Genomic DNA, 17,683 nt, shown 5'->3' with positions numbered 1-17,683 from the left:
TCAAATTTTACCAAAAAGGAGATCGAAAGGTGTAGTTGAGAAGTCTTGAACCTCTGAAGTATACTATAACTCAAGAATTCGGATCACTTATCAAAACAGAGCAGTTTTCGTACAAAATTCATAATTAATTCAATAAGTCTTCAAATCAAGATCTGCAAATTGGATATGCAAGAAAACTCAAAGCTCAACAATTATTCTTCACAAAGTTTTGTCAAACAAAGTTATTTATTCAGTCGTTCATAATCTAAAACATACAATATCATTCCCACGAATTATGCTTCAATTCATTTCTGGCACATTTTAGTATTTTGAGTATAACTTCCTCAATATCCAATGGAATCAAGCTAATTTTGTAACATTTCGAAGACAAGACAATGTTCTGTAACTTTCATTTGAACAACAAATTTAGAATCCCAACCAATAAATCCCAGAATTCGAATAAACAGAAAGCATTTACACAAATCTGCACTAACTCAGAATTTCAGACCAGTTTTTGTAAAAATCACGTATCTCTTTCAATTCTTCCTGGAATTGAGTGATTCAAGAACCAACTCGAAGCTAACTCGATTATCTACAAGTTTGATGAAGACCATAACTCCAAAGTCCAAACACAACTATCCCATATACACGAAATACAGAAGGTGTAGAAATTGATCTTTACGCATAAACAAAAAACCATTTTTATATTCCTTTTAAATTCAAACCAACTCAAATACAACATCTTCAACGTCTTAATATCTCAAATATCAACTCAAATATCAATTCTAAACTTCAACACATTTTTAAACTTGAATAAAATTGAGAAATACTTACATCCTCGTGAAGCCCGTGATGAGATGATCACAAATCTACCTTCATTTCATAATTTTCTTGAGCATATCTCCCATAAAATTATAAAGCATTTTGAAAATGGAGAGGAAATGGATGAGGGTTTGCGTGAAGGAGGAGAAAAATGATTGGAGGAGGTGAAAATGAGCTAACATAGTCAATTTTCGCATCTGCAGCGCCGCAACGCCAAATTTGCGCAACTCTAGCGCCTAGGCGCTACTATTATAGCGCCGCAGTGCTTGTGTCTAGGCCCGTATTTCGTATTTGTAAATTTGCGGAAAAATTTAAAATTTTCTCTTTAAATAAATAAAATGCCTCATTCATAAAATATAGTGATAAAAAGATCCAATGTTTAAAGTAGCAGCGGAAGTAAATAATGTTTTCAGAATAACAACTTAAAATAATTCGACAAAATAAAAACTGAGTTTGGAATAAAAATAGTAAGTGCTGAAAATGAGGTCCTCGGATTCCTACTACTGCCGACCCAAGCTAGCTCACTGGTCCCCGCCCTCATCAGTACCTACAAAAATCAAGTCTAATGAGTCTAAAGACTCAGCATGCATATATCGTAAATAACAAGTAATAATCATAAAATCGCATGCAAAGTAAAAATATCATGAGTCTGGCGTAACAGGAAAATATCTTGTCATGAATAATTATAAATACGTGCATAATTGAACTGAAAATCGTAAGTGAAATGTTTGCTCGATAGAGCCCTGTCATGAAATATCATATCATAGTTTTCTGTTGAGAATACGTTCTACGCAAGTGGCCCATAACATGAACTGAATCGTCTGATCAGACTAAACCACAATATACTGGGCGGTAGAGATCATCACAGCCCTTGGACTGGATATCTGCACCCATACATGAACTTGAACTGAACCGGTCAGTGGTCACCGGGTGAAGTAATAATCACATAAGCTGCAATCCCATGAGCGTGAGGTGGCCACTAGCAATATCGCATATATCTCAAAAATTAACTTTTATATTTTATGCACGTAATATAATTAAATTCTTGTCTTATTTTACCAATTGAGTTGGATCGTTCCCAGGCTCGCTGCATCCTAATCCTAACATGAGAACATGCAACTAAACTTAACTTGACCAAAACCTCGTAATTGAACCCAAAAACGGGACAACTACGCCCAACGAACTTAGTATTCAATCATGGCTTCGTACCAACCCAAACCAACATCGAACCATCATTTAGTCATGATTAAAATACTCTTAAAATACTGGAAAACATGACCATAGGGCTGTAATACACGAAAATTGTGCATGGAGGCCAAAATCATGAAACGCTCTTTCGAGAGTCACTTTGGCACCTTGCACCGTAAATTCTCGTACGACCTCTAAACTTAACCAAATCACGAACGGCCAAAAACATGGCCTTCCTAACTCAATAAGGTACTGTTCAGTACAAGGCCATAGGCTAAAAGCCAACCAAGAACTCGAAACACACCTCTGAACCAAAGCCAAACCTGCTGTCCGATAAAATACAGCAGCAGCTCTTGAGCTTTCATCGCTTCGTTTCGAGACTATCGGCCATTGGGGTTTGAACCACCGACCAGAGCCTCTTACCAAGATCCTAAGGTATGGTTTGAACCATGGCTAAGGGCCCTAGGCCAAACACAATTCAAGCCAACACCTACGACAAACCCAAAGCCCCACCCGAGAACACATGCTGAACTGTGGGGGTGTAGCATGTTTTGCTGTCAAATGAAAGATCCAATGGCTATGAGGTTAACCATGGTCCATGCTAGACATGTTAAGGTGTTGCATGAGTCATGGCTAAGGGATAGAAGCCAATCACAACCTACTTGACATTATAAATTCGAAACTCAACACACAACCAAAACCAGAAAAATGAATACCGATGGGGCGCTGTTCTTGTTTTGTTTTTTAAACCGATGGGACCGTGAACCAAGCCATGAAAGGGCATCTTGGTCACGTCCTAGACATACCAAGGAGGGATTATAACCATGGCTTCAGCTTCTAGGGCAGCCAAAATCAGAACCCACACCTTAGGCAAGAAAAACAAGAAATCAAAACACAAAAACTGCACTATGGGAGTTGCTGTCCATTTCGTCTTGCTTGTGGCGAAGAGACTCAAACCGATGGACCAGCACCTCCCTAACACATCCTAGTTCATGTATAAAAGCAGCCTTGGGAGCCTAGGAATCGAACCAACCTGCAAATCAACAAAAACAACCAAACCGTGAGGGCATAGGGTGAAACCGAAAAATTCTGCACTACACTTTCGAAAATGGCTTGACATAATTTCGGTTTTTGCCTTTTAAATTATGCAAATGAAATGTTTTAAAATAATAATATGACTTGATTGAAGAGTAAAAGAATGGTATAAACATGCCTTGGATTTGTTTGAAATGAAAACAAATTGATTACGACGACACGGCGCGGAGGAGACGGAGTTGCTTTGATTCTTGTTTTTCTTTCTAGTTTTCTACCTAGATATTTTCAATTTTCTCTGCTGAAAATGCTCTCAAGTTCGAAAATATGGAGATGAGAGAATGCTAGGAATGAAATGGGGATGTTGCAAAATATTTGGGAGGTAGAATGGCAAGGTAGAAACTTTTCTATCCTTGAGTTGAGAGATAAGTGAAAAGATTGATTTGATTTGATTTGATTTAAAATGAGGTTGGCCGATTTCTTGCTTCCAAATATGGGTAGGAAAATTGCTTAATTAATAATTATCGAAGATTAAATGATGAGGGAATTATCTCCCAAGAAATGATAAGAAAATGAATTAAAGATGGAGGGTTGCCAAATATTTTAAATTCTATCCAAGGAGTGGCCGATTTCTACAAAAAAAGAAGGGGAAATATTGCTTAAATCATTAATTATTTTTGATTAAAAATGAAGGGATTATCTAACAAGGATGGATAAGGAAAGAATCAAAGGAAATGAGTTGTCAAACTTTTTAAATATTCTAATGGTGATGGCCGAATTCTAGGATTAAAATGGAGGGAAAAATTGTTTAATTATTGAATTTTAACTCATTAAAGTTTTAAACACTAATTATGTATTTTAGTGAATTAATAAATTAATTTAGGCTAGACATTATCTTGCATGCATGGCTAATTCTTTTAAATTAAATTACTAACATGTTAAATTATAATTTATTAAATAAAATAAGCCTAGATTAACTTATCTCAATTGGTCACATATTTTTTTAGGCTTTTAATTAAATTAATGGATATAAAGAATTTATTTACTACTTATCTCAAGTTAATTAAATAGATTCTTAAACATTCTTTTATATTAGAATAGCTTATTATTTATCTTAAATAAATTCTAGGAATTTTTTCTTAATATTAAATTTTATCTTCATACTCCAACTCCAGTCCGGCCTCACTTATTTAACTAAAAAGATAAAACTAAACTTATGCGATTTAAAATGAATAATCATGACCAAACAACTTTAAAATGCCTTAAATAATAAAGAAATCATTTTTAATTTAAATACTAGAAATTATGCATGGCTTATACGTAGTCTGATTTAACGGGTTCTACAACTCTCCCCCCCTTAAAAGAAATTTCGTCCTCGAAAATAAAACTTACCGAATAACTCGGGATACCGACTACTCATCTCTGGCTCAGATTCCCACGTAGCTTCCTCCTCCGAATGATTAAGCCATTTGACTTTCACTAGCTTCACCAGTTTGTTCCGAAGCTTTTTCTCCTGTCTGTCTAAGATCTGCACTGGTCTTTCTTTATAAGACAGGTTTGGAGTGAGCTGTAATGGTTCGAAATTCAGGACATGTGAAGGATTCACCATATACTTCCTTAGCATAGAGACGTGGAACACATTGTGTACTCCGGCCAGATTCGGCGGAAGAGCAACACGATAAGCTAACTTCCCAACCCTGTCGAGGATCTCAAATGATCCGATGAATCTCGGACTAAGCTTCCCTTTCTTCCCAAACCGCATGACACCTTTCATAGGTGACACCTTCACGAAAACATGGTCGCCGACGGCAAACTCTAGATCTCTCCTCCGCTGATCCGCATAACTCTTCTGTCGATTCTGAGCAGTCCTCATCCTATCACGGATCTTGACTACTACATCGGCAGTCTGCTGAATAATCTCCGGCCCCAATTCTGCTCTCTCCCCTACTTCATCCCAGTGAATAGGCGATCTGCACTTGCGACTATACAATGTGATAAACATAAAAATTGTACATTAATTAAATGTTTTATAATATAAATATATAGTTTTTGTTTTATTAAATGTTTAAATATTATATGTTTTATAATAGATTGTATAAAATATAAGTTGTTGTGTAATTACAAGTTTTTACTATTTTTTACAGGTTTGATAAAACAAGAATAAACTTGGCGTTGCAAATGGGATTAAGATGATTCTTGGACCTGTAGAAAGTTGATTATAATATCTACAATATTGTTGACAAGCATGAGATAAAAATCCTCTCACAATTGGGATCAAATTAAGCAACAAATAAAGTTATCAAAGGAGTGGCAGTTTTACCAGGCTCTAGTATTTTGACTATATCTCTCAAATTACTTGGTCAAATGTTTTGAAAAAAATACCACAACTAGACAACTCAATTATCCACATGTTTCTTTTTATGTGAAGAAGCAAATTCGGAGAAGAAGATTTTCAAAAGTGATGTGTAATATAATATAATATCTTGGAACACCAATGAAGACTTATGTGTAAAAAAATAATATTTTATTTGTGGTTGTCTCCCCAAATTTGGCTATAAATAGGGGTGCATTGTAATGTATTGAGATATCCCTCATTCTATGAACAAACCTTTGAGTTCATAATATTTCTCTCTATATTTTTCCTTTATTTCTTCATTTAAATACAATTAGCATGTTAATTTCATATTCAAAGTTTTACACTTTGAATAATGAATAGCTAACTTCCTAAAGTTGAGATGATAAGGTGAAACTCTTGGCATGATAATAAGGTTATTAAAAGGTAAGAATCTATGTTTTATATTATTTAATCATTATTTATTGTTTATGTTATATTTATTTCTTTAAGCATTTTTATACCCTACTTATAAGTGGGAGTTTTGATTTATTGTTGCTATATGTTACACTAAATTCTTGGAACCATTTAAATGTTTGTTTGGTATTACCAACCATTTAAAGTGGATGCCTTGATTTATTATATATGAATATATTATAATATTAAATTCTTGGAACCATTTAAATGTTTGTTTGGTTTTACCAACCATTTAAAGTGGGAACCTTGATTTAGTGTTTACAAATATATATAGCACAATAAATACTTGACCACATTTATAAGTTTTGGTATATATTATATACTTATAAGATAATAATTTATAACATAATATAAATATGATTATTTAATATATTGGAACCATTTTATTAAGTGGATTTCAATATTGTTCGTTAATGTTAACTTTATTAAAATACCAAGAGTGGATCCTTTAATCTCAACTACTTAAATTAAAATTTGAACAATTAAAATTTACCCATTAAAGATTCAAACAATTAAAATTAAAAAGAAACAAAAACAAAAACAAAACAAAAAGACATTGTAGTGGACTTGTAATTACCTTAGCTTCCCTGTGGATACGATATCGGACTCACCGAATTATACTACTTGTGGACAACCTGCTCTTGGGAGTGCAACAATCAAAGTGACAACAAGTTTTTGGCGCCGTTGCCGGGGAAGTATAATTTAATTTCAAGTCTATTTAATTTTGTTTATAGTTTATTTTTCTTTATTTGAATTTTTATTGCTTTTGTGTGTTTTTATTCTTTTGCATTTGCATTTGCATGAGCATTATTTGGTCACGTACACTTAGTGGTCGACTCATTCGAAATAACCCTTTATTTTCACAAAACATGGCGGAAGAACCCATCCAAGAAAATGAAGATGAAATTCAATCTCAACATGATCATGATAGACGAAGAACACTTAGAGATCACATGAATCCTACACGTACTAGTGCACCTTCATGTCTAGTTTTTCCCCCTGATGCATCTCATTTCAATTTTAAGCCTGGTATTATCCAACTTTTACCCAACTTTCATGGCTTAGATTCTGAAAATCCATACATGCATTTACGAGAGTTTGAAGAAGTGTGCAACACATATAATGATCTAAATTGTAGCATGAACACCATTCGACTTAAGCTTTTTCCTTTTTCTTTAAAAGATAAAGCTAAAACTTGGCTACAAAATCTTAGATCGGGATCCATTCGAACTTGGGATGAATTGCAACAACAATTTTTGAAAAAGTTTTTTCCATCTCATAGAACAAATTCTTTCAAAAGGCAAATCATCACTTTCACTCAAAAACAAGGAGAAACTTTTTATCAGTGTTGGGATAGATATAAAGAATTGCTTAATCTTTGTCCACATCATGGTTTTGAAATTTGGAGAGTTGTTTCTCAATTTTATGAAGGCTTAACACCTAAAGATAGGCAAATGGTTGAATTTATGTGTAATGGAACATTTGAAGATAAAGATCCAAATGAGGCAATTGAGTATCTCGATTCATTAGCTGAAAATGCTCAAAATTGGGACACTATAGGTACAATCGAACCATCAAACAAGATTCAATCTCCTACATCTGGTGGAGGTATGTACACTCTCAAAGATGAACATGATCTTCAAGCTAGATTTACCTCTTTGGCAAGAAAAGTTGAGGCACTTGAATTGAAAAAGAATGGTCAATTAAAATCTGTTCAAGAAATTGCATGTCACATCTGTGATACAAGTGATCATTCTACAAAAGATTGTCCCACTTTGCCTTCTTTTAAAGAATGTCTCCATGAACAAGCCAATGTTTTAAACAATCTCAAAAGGCCAAATTTTGAACCATTTTCTCAAAGTTACAATCCAGGTTGGCGAAATCATCCAAATTTTAGTTGGAGGAATGATAATGCTGCACAATTTTCACAACCACATTTCCAAAATCAACAAAATTTTCAAAATTATGCACCTTATGTTCCTCCACCTAAAAGGAATTTGGAAGATATATTGAATTCTTTCATTGCAAAGCAAGAGTCTATCAATACTCAAACTGCTCAAACCATGACAGATTTGAAAGATACTCTTGCTAAATTTGCATCTGCACTTAATGTTCATGAAAAAGGTAAATTTCCTTCACAACCTCTGCCTAATCCCAAGGATCATCATTCACAAACTGGAACTTCTGGAACTCAACCGATGGATCAGGTAAAATCTGTTATTACCCTTCGAAGTGGTAAGGTTGTGGAAAAATCCATTCTTGAACCTTGTGAAGATGATGATAAATCAACTCCAAAGGGTAAGGAAGTGGAACCCATAACTTGCGAAGAGGAGGTTCAACAGACAGTGTCACCACCATTCCCTCATGCATTGAAAAATACAAAAAAATCAAATTTGAATTCTGATATATATGATATTTTTAAACAAGTAAAAGTTAATATTCCTTTATTAGATGCAATAAAACAGGTACCATCATATGCCAAATTTTTGAAAGACTTGTGCACTGTGAAAAGAAAATTGAATGTGAAAAAGAAAGCATTTTTAGCCGAACAAGTAAGTGCAATCATTCAAAATAATAATGCTTTGAAATACAAAGACCCTGGTTGTCCTACTATTTCTTGTATTATTGGAGAACGAAAGATTAAAAAAGCCTTGCTTGACCTTGGAGCTAGTGTGAATTTACTTCCATATTCAGTTTATCAAGAACTCAATCTAGGCGAGTTAAAACCTACTTCGGTAACACTTTTACTTGCTGATAGATCTGTTAAAGTGCCAAGAGGTATGGTAGAAGACGTGTTGGTCCAAGTTGATAACTTTGTATATCCTGTCGATTTCATAGTTTTAGATACACAACCTATCGAAGCTTGTAATGCAATTCCTGTAATTTTAGGTCGTCCATTTTTAGCAACTTCTAATGCTCTTATAAATTGCAGGAATGGAATAATGAAGTTGTCATTTGGTAACATGACCTTGGAGCTTAATGTGTTTAATCTTTGTAAGCAACCACATGACAAAGGAGATGAAAGTGAAGATGAAAATCTTATTGAAACTCTTGTGGAAGAAAACATTCAAGAAGGGAGTACTCGTGATCAATTAGATATTTGTTCAATTGAAACTGTTAAAGAAAATATTGAAATTGATCTTGATGATTTTATCAGGTATCACTCGTTACCAGGATCAGAGAAAGAATTTGATGCAAAATATGAGAACAAAGACGAACCACCCATATTGGAGTTAAAACCCTTGCCAGAAGAATTGAAGTATGCATTTCTTGGAGAAGATGAAACATATCCGGTGGTAATTTCTTCCAAACTAGCAAGTGATGAAGAAGGTAAATTAGTTGATATGCTTAAAAGACATAAAAATGCAATTGGTTGGACACTAAAAGATCTCAAGGGCATTAATCCACTAATTTGCACTCACAAAATTCACTTAGAAGAAAATGCAAAAACATCTCAACAACCACAAAGGAGATTAAATCCACACATGAAAGATGTTGTGAAAAATGAAGTTCTCAAACTACTTGATGTTGGGATTATCTACCCTATTTCTGATAGTAAGTGGGTAAGCCCAACACAAGTAGTTCCGAAAAAATCTGGCATCACAGTGATAAAAAATGAAAAAGGTGAATTGTTAACAAGTCGAGTCCCATCTAGTTGGCGGATGTGTATTGATTATAGAAAATTAAATGACGCCACTAGAAAAGATCATTTTCCATTACCATTTTTGGATCAAATTTTAGAAAGAGTAGCAGGTCATCCATACTACTGTTTTCTTGATGGATATTCAGGTTATTATCAAATTCCCATTGCACTCGAAGATCAAGATAAAACTACATTCACATGTCCTTTTGGAACATTTGCATTTAGAAGGATGCCATTTGGATTATGCAATGCCCCAGCAACATTTCAAAGATGTATGCTAAGCATTTTTTGCGACATGGTTGAAAATTGTTTGGAAATTTTCATGGATGATTTAACTGTCTTTGGGAATACATTTGATAATTGTCTTGAAAATTTGGAAAAAGTTTTAAAAAGATGCGAGGAAAAAGGTCTTATTTTAAATTGGGAAAAATGTCATTACATGATTACTTCTGGAATTGTTTTGGGACATGTCGTGTCATCTCATGGAATTGAAGTTGATAAAGCAAAAGTTGATGTCATTGCCAATTTACCCCCTCCAAAAACCATTAAAGAAATTCGCTCATTTTTGGGACATGCTGGATTTTATAGGAGGTTTATAAAGGACTTTAGTTTAATCTCTAAACCCATTTGTAACCTCTTAACAAAAGACAGTGCATTTGAGTGGACTCAAGAATGTCAAAATGCTTTTGATAAAATCATTCGACATTTAACATCAGCTCCTATCATGCAACCTCCTGATTGGTCTTTACCATTTGAAATCATGTGCGATGCGAGTGATTATGCAGTCGGTGCAGTATTGGGTCAAAGAAGAAACGGTAAGCCTTATGTGATATATTATGCAAGTAGAACTTTAAACAATGCTCAAATGAATTACTCCACAACTGAAAAAGAACTACTTGCTGTAATATTTGCATTAGATAAATTTCGTTCTTATTTGATTGGATCAACAACTATCGTGTTTACTGATCATTCTGCTATTAGATATTTGTTGACCAAACAGGATGCAAAGCCACGACTGATACGATGGATTTTGTTGCTCCAAGAATTTGACATTGTGATCAAAGATAAAAAAGGAACCGAGAATGTCGTAGCCGATCATTTATCGAGACTAGTAACAGGATCATCTTGTGAAATGACACCAATTAACGATAATTTTCCTGATGAACATCTATTTTCAGTTACTACTACACCTTGGTTTGCTAACATAGTAAATTTTCTTGTGACAGGAAAAATGCCACCGCAATGGAGTTCTCAAGATAAAAGAAAATTTTTGAATGAGGTAAAAAACTTTTATTGGGATGATCCGTATCTGTTCAAGTATTGTCCGGATCAAATTTTTCGACGTTGCATACCCGACAATGAGGTAAGTAGTGTCATTAAATTTTGTCATTCAGAAGCATGCGGAGGACATTTTTCTTCAAAGAAAACAGCTGCAAAAATCTTGCAGTGTGGATTTTATTGGCCCACTTTGTTTAAAGACACCCACGAAATCTGCAAGATCTGTGAAAATTGTCAAAAATTGGGTGCGATTTCAAAAAGAAACATGATGCCTTTGAATCCTATTATTGAAATTGAAATCTTTGATTGTTGGGGAATAGATTTTATGGGACCTTTTCCACCGTCGTTTGGATACTTGTATATTTTAGTTGCAGTTGATTATGTTTCCAAATGGATAGAGGCAATTCCATGTCGAACAAATGATCATAAAATCGTCATCAAATTTTTAAAAGAAAATATTTTTAGTAGATTTGGAATTCCTCGAGCCATGATAAGTGATGGGGGAACTCACTTTGTTAATAAACCATTTGCTTCATTAATGAAAAAATATGGTATTACTCACAAAGTAACTACTCCTTATCATCCTCAAACAAATGGACAAGTTGAATTAGCTAATAGGGAGATAAAGCAAATTTTGGAAAAAACTGTTAACTCAAATAGAAAAGATTGGTCTCTGCGACTTAATGATGCACTTTGGGCATATCGAACAGCTTTTAAAACATCATTGAATATGTCTCCCTATAGGTTGGTTTACGGAAAACATTGTCATTTGCCTGTGGAATTGGAACATAAAGCTTATTGGGCGATCAAAACTTTAAATTCAAGCATGGATGATGCCAACAAATTGCGTAAATTGCAACTTAATGAACTTGATGAACTCAGAAATGACGCGTATGAGAATTCAAGGATTTATAAAGCAAAAATCAAATCATTTCATGATAAAACAATTCTTAGAAAATCTTTTGAGATTGGTAAAAAAGTTTTGCTTTATAATTCTCGACTTCACATATTCCCAGGAAAATTACGATCAAGATGGACAGGCCCATATGTTGTAAAGCATGTGTATACTTATGGAGCTGTGGATATTGAAAATCCTAAAAATGGTGATGTTTTTAAAGTAAATGGACAAAGGCTTAAACCATTTTTAGAAAATGAAATTTTTCAAGAAGAGTTTATTTCCCTTTCCGATCCTTGATTTTTTTTGTGTTGCATTTAATTTTGTTTGTTTTTATTTCAGGTTTCCTTAATCTTTTTATTTTCCCGGTTAAATGGCGGATAACGGTACTCCGTGACTCTCATAGTCGGTTTAATCAGTTTCCCATAATTGCTGATACAAAAATAAAAAAAATCATTTCTTTTCTTTTCAAAATGGATGAAATTCTCTCAAAAATTTGTAAATATTTTCCCTCTGTTTCTGAAAATGTTCTAAGAAAAATTTATGCAGGAAGGTGTGAAAGATTGAGATTGCTAATGCAAAAAGGAATTTCAGAAGATATTCGTCTTGTAATAGAAGCTAAGGTCCGATTAGGAGGAGAAGTTCCACAATCATTGCTCATTCGGTATTTGCCTGGATTAGGAAAAAGCACTTATGCGAAAAAACGAAGGGCCAAAAGTTTAGGGGTTTGTCATAAGTGTGCAAGATGGACTTGTGACAAACGATGCAGATCTTTGGGATGTGTTTCCAATAACAGAGAAGATAAAATTGGTTTCATTAAGAATGGGCTGAGTAAGGAGTCTTTAGATAACATCTTATTGACTCTTGAGACGCATTCTAGTGGACATGTGCATATTGAACTTCTCCGTTTATGGAAACAATTCCAAGATGAGCGTCATAGTCTTGGGAATCCGACTAAAAAAGACCCTGTTTGCCAATTTATAAGAAAATTGGATGGGAAGCATATCCTCGACTCATAGAAGGCGTTGAAGCCGTTTCTGGACGTAAAACCAGAGGAAAATTGTGAGCCACAATCACACTACTGTTTACATGCATGTGTGTCATTATTGTTTTTACTGTTTATTCTGTTTACAACTGTGACCCATAGTTTTGTCCTGATAACATATTACCCCTATAAAATCTCTCATCTTTCTCTCTATTTTCGCAGAAAAAAAAAAAAGAAAGTAAAAAAACATGGCTGGAACCTCTGCACAATCATTGAAAAATATTTGTGTATTTTGTGGGTCGAGTCCTGGAAAAAATGAAGTGTTTGTAGAAGCAGCGAATAATCTTGGAAAGATATTGGCTGAGAGAAAAATTCACTTGGTATATGGGGGAGGTAATATTGGGTTAATGGGATCTGTTTCAACATCTGCTCATCTTGGAGGTAGTCAGGTTTTGGGTATTATTCCTACAGCTTTAGCTGAAGGAAATATTACAGGTGTTACGATTGGTGAGGAATTAAAAGTTTCTTCTATGTATGAAAGAATCACAAAAATGATTGAAAATTCTGATGCTTTTATCGCACTACCAGGTGGTTTTGGTACATTAGAAGAAATTTTTCACACTGTTTCTTGGGCACAACTTAATATCCATAATAAACCTGTGGGCTTGTTGAATATCAATAATTATTATGACAGTTTGTTGACATTTCTTGATAAAGCTGTGGAACAGAATTTCATTTCAGAAAATTCACGAAGGATGCTCATCTCTGCTTCGACTGCCGACCAATTAATTGATAATTTGGAAGCTTTTGTTCATAAGCCTGATCCGATGATAACAAAGATCAATTGGTCGCAATCAAGCAATAAGAAAAGGAAGTTGGATCATTGATTCAAAAGTCGTGGATTGGTTTGCGTTTGTTTCAGTTTGTTATCTTCAATAAAATTCCAGGTGATATCTCTTTCATTATGTACTCTTTATTAATAGTTATTTTGACATTAGGGACAATGTCATATTCTGATTGGGGGGAGAACAAACTTATAAAAAAAATTTTAAAAAAAAAAAAAAAAAAAAATATATATATTCTTTTAAAATAAAATCATGTTTATTGTTTGTATCTTAGTAATTTTTGCAAAAATGTCATACATTACATGTTTGAAAGATTTAAATTAGAACATGCATTAATCTATTTAAGAATGTTTAAATTTTTATTTGAAAAAAAAAGTCAATTTTAATATTCTGATCAATATAAAAATATGATTTATGAAATCTTTTTGAGTGATTAACCATTGTGATAAAATCAGGTATTAAAGTATATGGCCCAAGATATACCTTATAAGAGTGCCTAAAATTTTAAACTCACACATATTTTGTGAGTGAGTGGAGAGGACTGAGAAAACAGCTTTCGAGCCTTTATTGATCATGAGAGAGACTATCTATTGTTTAGATCTTGAGTTCTTATTTTGAAAAAAAAATTATATTTCCTGAAAAAAAAGGAGAAAAATACAAAAAGAAAGATATTGAAGATCTATGTAATTTTTAAGTTATATGCTACGACCCATATATCTCTCATAAAAAAAAAAAAGAAAAAAGAAAGAAAGAGAGAAATTTATTGTACAAATTAAATAAATATGTGGTCAAGAAGCATAAACTTAGTCTGATTCCATGATGTTATGAAAAAAAAAATAAGGAAAAAATATATAATAAGAACAACTAGATTTTGAATCAATGGATTTTCTATCTTTTGATTAGTTTGGCTCGTTTGTCTGTCTGCATTCTGTAAACCATTTTTCTGAGCATTTATCTGTATTCCAACTCCATGAGAGAAATCGTTGCCATAAATTGAAACATTTATTAACCTGTGAGGATATGGAGTTGAGACTCTTACTAGGAATTTCTGAAGGCCGTGTACATTTAACTACCTGAAATAAGCTTTGAATTGATCATCTCAAATTATTTCATAAATTATAATTATGATGATCTTGATATAACTTTGACAGTTTTCAAATTTAATTTAAACACTTAGATAGTTTTGATTACATTTCTATTTAAATTAATCAATATGTTTTGTATTGCTATTAACGCTTAAATTGCTAGGGACTAGCAATAAGCTGGTTGGGAGGTGTGATAAACATAAAAATTGTACATTAATTAAATGTTTTATAATATAATTATATAGTTTTTGTTTTATTAAATGTTTAAATATTATATGTTTTATAATAAATTGTATAAAATATAAGTTGTTGTGTAATTACAAGTTTTTACTATTTTTTACAGGTTCGATAAAACAAGAATAAACTTGGCGTTGCAAATGGGATTAAGATGATTCTTGGACCTGTAGAAAGTTGATTATAATATCTACAATATTGTTGACAAGCATGAGATAAAAATCCTCTCACAATTGGGATCAAATTAAGCAACAAATAAAGTTACCAAAGGAGTGGCAGTTTTACCATGCTCTAGTATTTTGACCATATCTCTCAAATTACTTGGTCAAATGGTTTGAAAAAAATACCACAACTAGACAACTCAATTATCCACATGTTTCTTTTTATGTGAAGAAGCAAATTCGGAGAAGAAGATTTTCAAAAGTGATGTGTAATATAATATAATATCTTGGAACACCAATGAAGACTTATGTGTAAAAAAATAATATTTTATTTGTGGTTGTCTCCCCAAATTTGGCTATAAATAGGGGTGCATTGTAATGTATTGGGATATCCCTCATTCTATTAACAAACCTTTGAGTTCATAATATTTCTCTCTATATTTTTCCTTTATTTCTTCATTTAAATACAATTAGCATGTTAATTTCATATTCAAAGTTTTACACTTTGAATAATGAATAACTAACTTCTTAAAGTTGAGATGATAATGTGAAACTCTTGGCGTGATAATAAGGTTGTTAAAAGGTAAGAATCTATGTTTTATATTATTTAATCATTATTTAATGTTTATGTTATATTTATTTCTTTAAGCATTTTTATACCCTACTTATAAGTGGGAGTTTTGATTTATTGTTGCTATATGTTACACTAAATTCTTGGAACCATTTAAATGTTAGTTTGGTATTACCAACCATTTAAAGTGGGAACCTTAATTTAGTGTTTACAAATATATATAGCACAATAAATACTTGACCACATTTATAAGTTTTGGTATATATTATATACTTATAACATAATAATTTATAACATAATATAAATTTGATTATTTAATATATTGCAATCATTTTATTAAGTGGATTCCAATATTGTTCGTTAATGTTAACTTTATTAAAATACCAAGAGTGGATCCTTTAATCTCAACTACTTAAATTAAAATTGGAACAATTAAAATTTACCCATTAAAGAGTCAAACAATTAAAATTAAAAAGAAACAAAAACAAAAACAAAACAAAAAGACATTGTAGTGGACTTGTAATTAACTTAGCTTCCCTGTGGATACGATATCGGACTCACCGAATAATACTACTTGTGGACAACCTGCTCTTGGGAGTGCAACAATCAAAGTGACAACACAATGCTTCATACGGAGCGATACCTATAGACGACTTAAAACCGTTGTTATAGGTGAACTCTACCAATGGCAGCTTCGACTCCCAACTTCTTGAGAAATCGATAACACAAGCACGGAGAAGATCTTCCAAAATCTGGATAACTCTCTCTGACTGTCCATCTGTCTGAGGGTGGAAAGCTATGCTAAACAACAACTTCGTACCTATAGTCGAATGCAAACTCTTCCAAAATGAGGAAGTGAATCTAGGATCTCGGTCAGACACGATAGAAACGGGAATACCATGAAGTCAGACTATCTCCCGGATATACAACTCTGCATACTGAATCATGGTGAGAGTCGTCTTAATAGGCAAGAAGTGCGCTGACTTGGTAAGACGATCAACAATTACTCATATAGCATTTGATCCTCTGGCTGACTTCGGCAAACCGACTACGAAGTCCATGGTAACATTCTCCCACTTCCACTCGAGAATAGGAAGAGGCTTGAGCAGACCTGCTGGTCTCTGATGCTCCGCCTGCACTAGCTGACATGTCAGACACTCGGATACAAAACGTCTGATATCCTTCTTCATTACGGGCCACCAATACAACAACTGCAGATCTTTGTACATCTTCGTACTCCAAGGATGAATTGAGTACGGAGACATGTGGGACTCTGATAAAATATCAGATCGAATAGAATCGCTGATAGGAACCCACATTCTGCCTCGATATCTCACAATACCGTCGCTAACTATATAAAAGATACTGCCCTTGGCCTCATCTCTCTGCTTCCACTTTGCCAACTGCTCATCTGCTGGCTGACCACTGCGAATACGGTCTAGAAGAGAGGACTGAATCGTCAAAGTAGATAGATGGGGAACTCTACCCCGAGGATAAGTCTCTAGATCAAACCTCTGCATCTCAGACTGAAGAGGTCTCTGAATCGTCAAATGAGCCATCACTGCGACTTTCCTGCTCAATGCATCCGCAACTACATTAGCTTTGCCCGGACGGTAGCTAATGTCACAGTCATAGTCCTTCACTAGCTCCAACCAACGCCTCTTATGCATATTAAGCTCTTTCTGCGTAAAGAAGTACTTGAGGCTCTTATGATCGGTAAAGACTACGGCTGCCAACTCTAGATCGTGGGTAGGGTAGTTCTTCTCATGGGTCTTCAACTGACGAGAGGCATATGCTATCACCTTCCCATGCTGCATCAACACTGCGCCAAAACCGAGCTTCAAAGCATCGGTATACAACACAAAATCTTCGGGCCCTGACGGCATGGCCAAAACTGGTGCTGAGATAAGAGCTTGCTTCAAAGTATCGAAGCTCTTCTGACACTCATCGCTCCACACAAATTTAACATTCTTCTTTGTAAATGATGTGAGTGGAACTGCAATGGAAGAGAATACCTGAATAAATTTTCGATAATATCCTGCTAGCCCAAGGAAACTACGGATCTCTGATGCATTCTGCGGCGCAATCCAATCTCTGACTGCTGCAACTTTCGCTGGGTCTACCTCAATACCACTGCTAGAAACAATGTGGCCTAA

General features: G+C 33.9%; 1 protein-coding gene across 1 annotated transcript; it reads left to right on the top strand.

Annotated features, from left to right (window-relative positions):
- The first annotated feature begins 7,284 nt into the window (after positions 1 to 7,284).
- LOC140957981 (uncharacterized) lies at positions 7,285 to 12,665 on the top strand. The gene is made up of 6 exons (XM_073415389.1): positions 7,285 to 8,128; positions 8,282 to 8,386; positions 9,266 to 10,840; positions 11,318 to 11,866; positions 12,169 to 12,280; positions 12,422 to 12,665. The coding sequence occupies exons 1-6, from the start codon at positions 7,285 to 7,287 to the stop codon at positions 12,663 to 12,665; spliced, it is 3,429 nt and encodes a 1,142-aa protein (XP_073271490.1).
- Positions 12,666 to 17,683: the final 5,018 nt, after the last annotated feature.

This window comes from Primulina huaijiensis, chromosome 14, assembly GCF_012295235.1.
Source record: "Primulina huaijiensis isolate GDHJ02 chromosome 14, ASM1229523v2, whole genome shotgun sequence".
Lineage (NCBI taxonomy): Eukaryota > Viridiplantae > Streptophyta > Magnoliopsida > Lamiales > Gesneriaceae > Primulina > Primulina huaijiensis.
Note: the sequence above shows the minus strand (reverse complement) of the source record. Positions and strands in the feature narration are given on the sequence as shown.